General features: G+C 31.5%; 2 protein-coding genes across 3 annotated transcripts; one reads left to right on the top strand and one right to left on the bottom strand.

The window, feature by feature from the left end:
- Positions 1 to 2,773, top strand: LOC120072302 (D-ribose-binding periplasmic protein). Of its 2 annotated transcripts, none has more exons than XM_039024756.2 (4): positions 1 to 150; positions 952 to 1,672; positions 1,814 to 1,968; positions 2,095 to 2,773. In XM_039024756.2, the coding sequence occupies exons 2-4, from the start codon at positions 1,393 to 1,395 to the stop codon at positions 2,212 to 2,214; spliced, it is 555 nt and encodes a 184-aa protein (XP_038880684.1). In that variant the 5' UTR covers positions 1 to 150; positions 952 to 1,392; the 3' UTR covers positions 2,215 to 2,773. The 2 variants fall into 2 exon arrangements, with proteins under 2 accessions (XP_038880684.1, XP_090167419.1); XM_090311293.1 differs by having other exon boundaries at positions 639 to 1,672.
- Positions 2,774 to 7,823: 5,050 nt separating this feature from the next.
- Positions 7,824 to 11,018, bottom strand: LOC120070786 (LIM domain-containing protein WLIM1-like). The gene is made up of 5 exons (XM_039022672.2): positions 10,446 to 11,018; positions 9,404 to 9,500; positions 9,279 to 9,319; positions 9,075 to 9,164; positions 7,824 to 8,290 (listed from the first exon to the last, which is right to left on the bottom strand). The coding sequence occupies exons 1-5, from the start codon at positions 10,584 to 10,586 to the stop codon at positions 8,099 to 8,101; spliced, it is 561 nt and encodes a 186-aa protein (XP_038878600.1). The 5' UTR covers positions 10,587 to 11,018; the 3' UTR covers positions 7,824 to 8,098.
- Between the last annotated feature and the right edge of the window lie 868 nt (positions 11,019 to 11,886).

Below are 11,886 nucleotides of genomic sequence, written 5' to 3'. Positions count from 1 at the left end.
GAAGAACACACTGATTTTTTGGCCTTTGGTTCCAAAATCAACAACCAGAGCATGGCAACTTTTTCTGTCATATCTTACAAGAATGATACAGAAACGTGTTCTGTAATCGCCATTTTCAAATTATCTTATTCCACTTTACGATTCTTATTGGTAAGGTTTCTATTTTTTGTCGCATTAATCTCATGGTCTTCTGTAGATTATAATATTAGGGTTTCATTTTTCTCGATCGATTAAACAAGCCCAACAATGGTTGTTGTTAAGTACGATTATAATGCTTAAGAAAACCCTTTAATTGGTTGAAAATACCCAGAAGAAGAAGAAGAAGCTTTTTAGGTAGTAAGGCTGAGTTAGAATGGAAGCTTTAGGGAAAAGGGTAAATTTCCTTTTTGAAAGGGGGAATGGTTTGTAATGAATAGAAAGAGCTTGTAATGTAATACACAACCAAAAAAGTAAAAGATGAACATCCTTTGATGGGACACCACTCATTATACTGTTGCTTAGGGTTTTTTTGTTTTTCTCTCAAGATTGGTTGTTTCAATATTCTTGGAGCTATGGAATTGATGAACTTTATCTCTAATTGCTTTATTAAGATTTGTTTTACCCTTTGTGAAAGTAAATTCTTATTGTCTGTAATGAAGGAAATGGATTAATGGGTTGGATTTGGAGGTACCCACAAGATTTTTCACCTCCAATTTCTGGTTTGTTTTCTTGTGGGCTACTTGAAAATGAAAACTACTCCTAGTTGTGTAATCCAAGGAGAACCACTAGAAGTAGAAGATTGAAGTCTTTAATTTTCTTTTTGGTGTTGTGGGAAATATTTGACATTTTCTGAAGGAAAATTTTGTCTTCTTTGTGGTCCTGTGGAATCATAACTTTGAGAGCATGACATTCAATATGTATCCATCCCCATTTCATTTATTAATATTCATATATTCTTTTTCATTTACAAAGTGGTGGTCTCAATTTGAATTGATGTGAGGAGGGGGTATAAAAAATACCCAAAGGAAAAGAGAAATTATTGGGGGGTGAAGAGAAAGAAAAGAGAAGTGATGAGAGAGAATGTATTCATCATGTAATGTATATATCAAGACTTGAAGCTGTATTTTCACCTTTGGCACCAGATCCTCTGTTCCTCTACCCACCCAATCATAACTCACCACCTCATAACTTGTTGGACAATATTGCCCCTCTTTATCACCTGAGTGAGTTGCTCTTTTTACCCCCAAAGATCTATTAAACAGATAAGAATTTAAGGCTGCTGGTGAATGAGTGTCTTTAAGTGGCTATAAAAAAAGATTGGTCCTCTCTCCACAGCCTCCCCTCTTGCTTGCTCATTATCCTCATCTCCCACAATTTCATTATCATTAGAGAGAAAGAAAGTTTAACAGAGAGATGGGAAATTGTCAAGCCATTGATGCAGCAACACTTGTGATACAACACCCAAGTGGGAAAGAAGACAAATTGTATTGGCCTGTGACTGCTAGAGAGATCATGAAGATGAATCCTGGTCATTATGTCGCTCTTCTCATCTCCACCACCATGTTTACACCAAATGAAAGTAATAAGAACAATGAAACCACCAATAATTCGGTTCGTTTAACTCGAATCAAGCTTCTCCGACCAGCTGACATGCTTGTTCTTGGCCAAGTTTACAGGCTTATCACTACTCAAGGTCAGTTTTATCAACTTTCCTTCCTCTTGTTTCCGTCTGTTTTGTCATATCTAACCCGTAAAACTCCTGAAATATCTCTTTACTCTTAAGTTATTTAGGATTAACTTGAATTAATGACTTCATTTTCTTTGTGGGTTACAGAAGTTATGAAAGGTTTATCAGCAAAGAAACAAGCAAAGGTTAAACAAAGTCAGTTAGAAGCAGCTGATAAGCCAGATAGAAGGAAAGAACGTACAACCAGAAGCTCAGATGCAGCAGCAGCAGCTGGAAGATCTGTATCTGAAGATCATATTCAGGTGAATTTTTTAACATCAAAAGAATTTTTAATTTTGAAGGATGTTTTTAGAACAAATGTTGTCTCTATTTTCAATTGGAGTTAAAAAGCATAATTCTTTCTAAATGAATTGCACAATTTTTTCTAGGCGACCAAACACGAGAAAAACAACCGACCAAGGACAAGTAGTACATCGACAACCTCGACCATAGCCAGATCAAGAACATGGCAACCTTCATTACATAGCATCTCAGAAGCTGGAAGCTAATCATTTATGTTTCCTATTTCCCACATGCTATTGAAAGACAGGGTGGCACAGATTGTCCTAAGGCTCTTTAAGCTTCTCCAAATAGGGGGAAAAAAAAAGCAAAAAAGGAGAGAAAGGCCAAATGAGCCTTTTAATTCAAGAGAAGGAATTCTTCACCAACACATTACTGATAATGATATTAGAGTGGTGGCTATAAAAGAGTTGTTTAAAACTTTTTTCTTCAATCTTGGGGGAAAAGAGCACCAAAAACTGTTCATAGGAAAGCAGGGTGGGTATATAGTGCAAGCCAGTTGAGCAAACATCTTTGTAAATTCAAAGTCTTTTTCAGTAATGAGATGGGACTTGAGCAAAAAAGAGAGCTTAGGTTTTTTTTTTTTTTTTTTGGTAATTACCATTCTGATTCACTGATTTATCTTTTCATAGTTTCATCGGTTTTAGCAGAACTGACAAGTGCTTGTGCTTACTCTGTTGTTTTTGTTTTACACATTTGGTTTCACAATAGGATGAGATTACGAATTATAACCCGGTGAATAAATAACTTTTCACTTCGATCTATTAATTACTATCTTAAAGGTTGATTATTCGATTCTCAATTAAGAACTTGGAAAAAGCAACTTCACACTTGCTTTAAAACTTACAGCTCATGAGGAGCTTGATGTGGATTTGCATCACTATCATCTCAAGTTTAGCTAAGCATCGTACCGTATCAAGTCTTTTCCAACATCTTTTATTGGAACTAATCAAATGGATTAATGATTTTGCCCTACTGTCTATTATTATTATTATTATGATGATGATTCAAAAAGGTAAAATGGGTTAAATGTAGTTGGAAAGTAATAGATAATTTAAAATTATGGATTCAAACTGCATCGTAGCTATTTACTTGTATACTGTGAAAATTTCTTGGCAACTAAATCTTGTAGGATCAATCCTTCCGAACGTAGAATGATAAGTTTTTCTCTGTAAAAATGAAATTTCAGATATAATTAAAAAGTAGAAAAAAAAAAAAAAAGAAAAAAAGAAAGAGACAGTCCATGTAAGCAAGCAAACCTAAGACAAAATGACTAAGCTATAGTGCAATGTGACAATGGCCTCATGCATAGTTACAGTGAAATTATATAATTGAGGGCTAATTGGGATGTGATTGATCAACACTTAATTGCCAGAACACACAAAAAGCTTTTTTTTTTTTTTTTCAAACTTATTTATTAAAAATATATCTCTATACCAGTTGAATTACCTTAATTCATTTTCTAAACTTTAAAAATTTTATAAATTTCAATTTTGTGTCTAATCTATACCAGTTGATCTTTGATTTTAAATTTTCAATTTTATAACTTGAGTCAGAAAGTTTTTATTCAAATATTTTTTTTTTTTTTTGTGAACTCTAAAACAAGAGGAATCTTCCCCAATACCCAAGGTATTATTACTCAAAAAGATTCGTTGAAGGGTTATTGAGTAGCTGGAAAAAAAGGAGTTATTGAGTTCTGCATTATTTTAAAAAATTATTTTATATTATAAATATTATAAATATGTGTAATATAGATGTCCGTGATTAGTGTTTTAAAAGACCTATTGTCAATCTCTTATCATTTCATGTGTCTTTTGATTACATATCCTCAGTGTCCATGTACTTCTACCTCTTACTTGTCAAAATTTTCTATATATAGTGACATTTGATAGATTTTGTGAAGATATCTTCGTGAGAAATCTAAGTTATTTGGAGTGAAATTCAAAGGGTAAATAAATTTAGAAATTTCTATATTTTGTTAATTTGTTAATTTATTTTATTAATTATTTTTTGGTATTTGTATTGTTGTGATGCATCGTTTTGCTTCTTAAAAATTTTATAACATTTTAGTCTTTTTAGGTTTTTTTTTTCCTTTAGATCTAATTTAATGTTCGGTCTTTTTTTCTCTATCATTTTTAAGATTATTTACAATTGTGTAGTTTATTTTTTACCAACTATTCGAGTGAATTCTCATATAAATTTTGAAACATTGTTTCTTTTCTTGTACGTCAAATTATTACTACAAATGAAGGTACAAGTTTTCACAATTGGAAAATTGACCAAAATCTTGAAAATTAGGAAGAGATCCTTCTACTTCAAGAAAATGATTATATATATATATATATATATATATATATATTGAGTAAATATTAGTTACCACTATGCTTACTTGGGTTGAAAATAAATGTTTTAACCTTACTTGATGTCCATAGCATTATTTATTTACATCCATCAAATACGAAATTTAACCCTTGCCAAAAAAAATTCACAAACCTTATTTACTAATTAAAACACAAACACTCCAAAATTTCTCATGATTGTTTTTTCTTCCAATTCTGAAAAACGTAATTCTCTAAAATGTGATTTGAACATATTTGAGTTTTTTTTTTTAAAAAAAAAAATAGGTTGCCTATGGTAACTTTTGTAGATAAAAATTACTAATTTTGAGAGGTTTAGAAAATTTGAATCTACTTGTGTTTTAAATTTTGGTATATATCTTTACTTTTTGAACCCTACCCAAGTTGTCGAGTTGTTAAGAAATCAAATGAGAGTTAAGTTATATACTTAGGAATGGAAATAAAATTATAAAATTATATCTTAAATCACGAAGGAATCTGAAGATTCTGGGCTCAAACCCTTACAAATATTATTTTCTCCTCAATTAAAATTGATTTTCACTTGTTGGATATTCTTCATATTTCATGACCACAGGTGAGGGGAAGCGTTAGATGATATAACGTTAAATTTGCTTTCACCATCAAATTAAGCTTTTAAGTTAATCAGTGATTTAATAGGTTTAATTGGGCAAGTGAATCTATTTCACATTCTAACATAGAATAATACAAGTTGTGCAGTCAAGTGTTTAATCCATCTGTTAGAGACTTAGGTTATATTTGGAATATATTTTTAAGTGTTTAATTTTACAAATAAGTCATTTTGAAAAAAAATTGAAATGTCTGACAACCACTCAAATTAACTTTTCAAGTGTATTTTAATTGATTTTCATAAAAAATATTTAAATAAAAATGAATTTTTTGAAAAATATTGCTGTTCTTAAATCAATTCTAGACCATTGTATGAATTCTAATGCTGAATGTGTGGAGAAGAAAATTGAAAAGTTAGCATTAGTGAACCAAGTTTGTAGTTTCTTGAAAAGATTTAATACAAAACTTTCTAGTTTCTTGAATATTCTTTGTTTGATTATTTTATTCATACTACATCATCTCGATTACGTGTCTAAAAGGTTAGCTTTTGAATTTTTAAATTTGTATCTAAATTGAAAATTTAAAGTTTCAAAAACCTATTAGATACTTTTTGTAAAAATACCAAATAAACATAAACTAAAAATTTCAAGACTAAGACATCTTTTCAGGTGCTCAAATGAAAAAAGATTAACTTTTTACTTACGTCATCACATAGTAAAATTTTTGTAACAACTCTAGCACGTATGATGGTTCTTGATGCTTGCTTCTCGTTCATATTGATACACACTCTCGCTTTCTCGATCCTTACACTTGCTTCTGCTTTTACCCTCGTTACTCGGTGTAGAATGTGAAACGCTTCTTCCCACTTCTTCTTTAAAAATAATAATAATAATAAAATAGAAAAAAGAAAAGAAAAAGAGAGTTAGCCATGCATGCACACAATCAAATAAAAGCTTAGGACAAAAGGAAGGACTAAGATATATAGTGGAATGTGACAGTGCACTCGTGCATAGGTATAGTGAATTAACATAATTGAAGCCTATGTGATGGATCACCACTCAAAAACTTATAGCACCAAATTTAAATAAATAAATTTCTCCTTTTTTATTTTTATTTTATTTTATTTTTTTTTTTGCATATTTTTTACCTTTAATGCAATGATTAAGTTGGTCTTTTTAATAAGAGGAATCTTCTTCAATACCCAAGGCATCATTACTTAAAGTTTTTATCATATTGTTATTATTTTTTTATTTCCTTTAAAGAAGCCAGAGCAATTACAGACCATAGGAGGAAAAGCACAAGATTCATAGTTTTTTTTTTTTTTAAAAAAAAGATTTTGTTAAGTTATTGCTCCACTTAAGACATTGCCTTTTTTTTTCTTTTTTCTTTTTTTTTAAATTATTATAGAAACAAATAGAAGATTATCTCCACTTAGTAGGTGGAGCTTTGATCTGGGTCCTTGGATTTCAACTAAAAAAACAATGATCTTAGTTTTACACAGATTTTTCTACTTCTTGGTGCAAATTTGGTGGATTTTTCTTTCGTTGAGTTATGCTCATTTTGATTTGTTATTCTCATCAAATACGCAAATAATGAATTGAAATATTAGGAAAAAAAAAAGATGACAATTTGGTGGGATGCACAAAGATTAGTCTCCACAACGGTATGATGATAGTCATCCATTCGTCTAACTATTATCTAGGCTTAATGTCATGGTTAAGTCCACGCAATGGATTTTAGACATAAATCCTCATGGTTTTACTTTTCGTTTCATTCAAAAGCCCGCATACTAATAGAGATAATTGTCATCACTTATATATCCATGATCATCCCCTTATCTAACTAATGTGGGACTATTCCCAACAATTCGTTTGGTTTGTTGTTTTTGAAAATTAAGCTTATAAATACATTGCTTTTCATCTATAAATTTATTTGTATTCTTCTCCACTTACTACCAATATTAAAAAAAAAACGATGCCAAAATTTGAAAACTAAAAATAGTAATTTTCAAAAATCTATTTTTTTTAAAGAAAAATTATATCATTCGAGTGTTTCTTTGAAAAATGTAAAAATTATAGGATGAAATTTAAGAAAAAACTAAATAAAATGGTTACCAAACGGCTCGAGAGGTTATCACTCAAACCATCCTTCTCTCTTTACCATTTAAATCCATTGAAATCTAGACCTGCAGATTTGAATGGCTGAGCTTTTCAAAGTTCACATATTTGTAACATTATTCAGCAATTCTAAGATGCAACTGGTATGCAGATCTGAGCTCAAACTTTATTGAACTCAGTTGAATCCCGGCCATGCTTTTGGTTTTTGTTAGCTTCTCTGCCATATCAGAGTCCTTAGTTCCTGAAAACTTCTTTTTTCCAACAAATGAAACAAAAACAAAAACACCTTTCATACTCAATGAATTATGACCACTAGTTTTCTCCCCTTTCAATAGAGTGATGACAACAATAATTGATCTCTCCATTGTTATGCCAAGCTGTTTGATATTGCATTTTCTTGTAGCAAGAGTTATGTCATTACAAGTGGAACTTCCCTTTGTTTTCTTTCTTTCTTTGCTTCACTTGAGGGGTTGGAGCACAAGAATAGATATCAACTTCATGTTCTACAGATTATGAAGCATATCATTGGTGAATCATTGAATCTCATTCACTGATTCCAGCTGTTGGATAAGAGTAATAATTGAGATATCTCTCATAGTCTTAACACATCTTGTTTTCTTCCCATCCAGATCCAAATTTCAAGATTGCCTAAGATCAGAAAGAAAGGACCAATATCTTTCTTTCATGGCAGTTCTGACACAAGAATTCATACTTCTTTCCTCAATATGGAATGTGATTTAATTAAAGAAGATGATCATCTGAAAACAAAACAGTCTCTAACAAAAAAGAACTCATTAATGAAAAGATGAGAACAGCTTATAGTCTGATCAATTTAATACAATCACAATGCATCTCATATCTCTGCAGTGCTTATGTAAGGTTTTCAGCTCACACTCAAAAAGTTTATTGAAGCTCAAATTTCTCTTATAATACACTCGGTAAAATAGCAAACCCGAATCCGTAAGTATTGAAGAAAATTGTAACTTGATCGCCTCCTCGAGCACGATACGACAGTTGCATTCGAGAGCGAGTTTCTTTCAACTGGTGTGTTCTTAGTCACTTCCTTTAATCTCTTCATGCTTGTCAAGTTGGCTGAAATTTCCCTTCTGTTTGAAGAGTTGGTTGTGATGATGCCTACAGTAGAGTCGATGTTCATGTGCTATGTAGTTTGACGGGCTAATCACACATCCTCCATGTGAGCACCTGAAGCAAGCTCTGTGGTATGATTTACTATCTACTGCCACCTGAATGAAAAAAGAAAAGGATATGTTTTCAATTTAACAGACTGGTTTTAGCGCCAATCAACTGGTTGACGCATTATATCCTCGATCAAAAGGTCAAAAGTTCAATCCTCACTCCTACATGTCTTTATACTAACAAAAGACAAACTGGTTTTAGCAACTTGAGAAGCACAATACCCCCAAATCACATAAAGGAAATTGAGAGATTACATTGTCTTAGATCAAGGAGACAAACCTATGTCTATAGGATCTTGATAGGATCAAGTGCCTTTTCATTAGTTTGACTTACAATGGAAAGAGAGTAAGGTAAATTGGAATAGTTTGGGTGAATAGGGAGTTGTGAACTTGTAAATGAACTTCAGTTGTCTAGTGAGTGAGAGGAGAGTGCAGATCTCTTGAACTATCCGAATCCGATGGCGAGTAATCGAAATGAGGCTGTATCAGGATCACACTCGTCTCTCGCACGCAGTATAAACGAAGGGATGAAAAGAAAGCTATTCTAAGCCAATATTCAACTATCCTTCCCCATTAGTGACTTCCAAATGTATCATATTGTTTCAAGTTGAATCTAGTTACATGAAGATTTCTTGTACTGAAAACTCACATTTCCCATGACAAAAGTTTTGATTCTCTCTCAAGAAAAACAGGAAAAGGAAACTAGGAAAGTTTTGTATCCTTCCATCATTTGAGGTTGTCAAAGTGTTGTCAACTTGAGTGAATGATTCATAACAGAAGTATTGGAAGCAAGTAAAAAGCTACAGATTTTTAAACTGCATAATGGCTATACCTTCTCAATTGGATAAACAGTTTTCTTGCAAGTAACACATTTATCTTGAGTTCCAGCAAATAAACTTGACACTTTGCTGTTGGATTGTACCTTCAAATTTAAGTTTCATGTGTTAAAAACAACATCAAGTAGTTAGGTGCTAGATCATAAGTATTGATTTTAACAGATAAACTTCGAAAAAAACGAATAAAGCAAAGAAAAAACCTGATTGGTAGATCTGTCTGTTCTCAGGGTTCTTGGAGTACCTAAAGAGAAGAAAGAAGAAAATTAATAGACTAAACAAGCAGAAGCCATTGAAGGAGGAAAAAGATTGAACAACGGCCAATTACCTTCAAAACTTTTTTCCAAGCTTCCAGTCATCTTGAACAACTGATCAAAGTGAGGTTTGCAATACAATACACCCTCAAAGGAGGAGTAATTGAACAACTGCAGCAACAGGAAAATAATAATAAAATTGATGACAATAATCGATATCAGTGATGATAATGTTTCAAGTTACGGATACCAAGCTAACCTAAATATAGTTTCAATTGATTAAGGCATATCAACCAAAAGGTTGAAGGTTCAAATCTTTACTCTCTCATGTTATTGAACTTAAGAGACAAATTGTGATCCTAATGCACCAACAAATACGATCTTATTTGAACAAGATTTGTTCTATAAGTTGTACAACTGTGTTCTTGAGTTCTAATACACCAACAAGCATAAACTTAACACACATAAAATTTAAGCTAGCAAAATTACTTGTCGGGTAAGTTTCGACTCAGAAAAAATACAATTACAGACTTGAGAAATCAGACCCTTTAGGATATATGGGAACCATTCAAAATCATCATGAAATCAACTCCAGGAAAATTTTAGCCAAAATTACAATACTAAAAGCACTCCAAGAAAGGGACTTGCATTAGTTATATAGATAAAATGGAAAATAGGATCATTTTATATCAGTTTGAGATACTGAGTATCTTGGATAGGATCTTGAAATAGCCATATCTTGAGCAGTTATGCATGTAATCTATTCAATTCACAAAGTCTATGCGGTCAAATTCGTGCAAATATCAGAAATCAACAAGGCATCTAAGATATTGAAATGTCTTGAATATGTTATCTGGAGTTCTGAATGATCAAGAATGGAATTTAACTCTCTAACTCTATCGGCCTCTATGATATATTTTTTTTTTCTGATAATAATCTGCTTGTGGACGTAGTGAAAACACTATTAGTGAACTATATAAATTTGTGTCAATTCTCTATTGTTTACCTTCTTCTGTATCTCTTGGATGGTCGATTTCTTTAATACGAGAAGTCTTTAAAAATGAAATATATCTGTTTATAGATGATGAAGAAGAAGGAAGATTAAAAAAGAGTTACCTTTAGAGTGCTCTTGCAATGGTGGCATCTGAAACAAGCCTTATGGTAAACTTTGTTATCAGCAGTGAGCTGATCAACCAAATAAACAGTCTTGTCACAAGCTTTGCACTTTTGGGTCGTCCCTAAAAAAGCCATCTTCATAAATCTGAAGGATTTCAAAGAAGAATATGAACAGAAGAGAACAGAACAGAACTGAACTATCAGGCTGAGAATGAAGGGAAGGGAAAGAAGAAACAGAAGATTTTTCCTTTGCCCCTTTTAAATTGTCTCAAAATTCAGCAAATTTCCTCTCTTAGTCAATGAGAAATTCTAAGTCAGAGATTACAGCTCAGGCAAATTTGAAACATTGACCAACTTAATTTCCCATCTAAACAGCCCCTTTATTACACTCTACACGTGTCATCTCTTTGATTTGCTCAAAATTATGTCCTAAGCAGTGGATTAATGTTGGGTTTTAATGCAATGTTTATGAGTATAAACGTTATGTTATTCAGGACTTGTAATGGAAGTAACAGAACCAAGTTTATTTTAATGAGAAATGGTCGGCTCAGTTACGAAGTTTAGAGATGATCTGTAGAATATGAATTATAGAATATGGCTTGAATAAATCAATCAGAGTTATGATGGAAGATGAGAATTCTTAATAAAAAATTGCATGTCTTTTGAGTATGCAAATGTGTGACAGATAAGAAATGCATATACAAAAAATTTGAGAGAGTATATACATGACAACTTTCAAGGACTATACACATTTTAATTTGTTGAGTTCATGATTTGACATTTCACAAGTCTTCTAACTAATTATTTTTATGCAAATACAAGGTGTCAAATTCATTATCTTGTCCATTGAATTTAAATGTCCTCTCTCTCTCTTCTCAAACCTTTTTTTATTTAACATAAAAATAAATAAAAAATTTGATCTCTGGATGGTTTTTAAAGTGTCTGATAACGTTTTGGGCTCTATATTTTCAAATTTGTAACAATTTAGTTTCAGAATTTTAATTAAAAAAATGAATTTTGATCTATGTAATTATAATTTGCTACGATTTAATCATTATCATAGTATGATTTAATGAAACTTCTTACACGTGTAGATCGATAAATTGTTAGGAATTAGATAATATTTCTTGTATTTAAAATCTTCAATAACTTGATTGATAATAATGAGGTGAATTTATTATTTGTTACTTTGTGCACTGTCCTATTATTTGCAAGTGCGGTTGCTAAATCTGCTCAATTTCCTCTTCATGTAAACTATAAAGACTAAGTCGTGGTCTAATAAAAATTAACACTTGATTTTGATGAAAATTTTTAAGATAGAAGCTAAATCATTGCAAACCATAAGGTACAAGAACTAAATCAGTATTATTGAAGTTTTGATTAAATAAGTACAAATTTAAAAGTATATAAACTAAATCATTACCAACTAAACTTCAAGGTA

This window comes from Benincasa hispida, chromosome 2, assembly GCF_027475165.1.
Source record: "Benincasa hispida cultivar pf3 chromosome 2, pf3_genome.v1.1, whole genome shotgun sequence".
Taxonomy (NCBI): domain Eukaryota; kingdom Viridiplantae; phylum Streptophyta; class Magnoliopsida; order Cucurbitales; family Cucurbitaceae; genus Benincasa; species Benincasa hispida.
This window is presented reverse-complemented; position numbering and strand designations above follow the sequence as displayed.

Bases quoted from the DNA above. Each gene is read 5' to 3' on its own strand.
- LOC120072302 (XM_039024756.2), top strand. From the start codon at position 1,393: ATGGGAAATTGTCAAGCCATTGATGCAGCAACACTTGTGATACAACAC. The intron at 1,673-1,813 runs GTCAGTTTTATC...TGTGGGTTACAG, and splicing joins CAGGCTTATCACTACTCAAG to AAGTTATGAAAGGTTTATCA. The intron at 1,969-2,094 runs GTGAATTTTTTA...AATTTTTTCTAG, and splicing joins TATCTGAAGATCATATTCAG to GCGACCAAACACGAGAAAAA.
- LOC120070786 (XM_039022672.2), bottom strand. From the start codon at position 10,586: ATGAAGATGGCTTTTTTAGGGACGACCCAAAAGTGCAAAGCTTGTGAC. The intron at 9,320-9,403 runs GTAATTGGCCGT...TCTTCTCTTTAG, and splicing joins CTTGGAAAAAAGTTTTGAAG to GTACTCCAAGAACCCTGAGA. The intron at 9,165-9,278 runs GTTTTTTCTTTG...TTAAATTTGAAG, and splicing joins CAGACAGATCTACCAATCAG to GTACAATCCAACAGCAAAGT.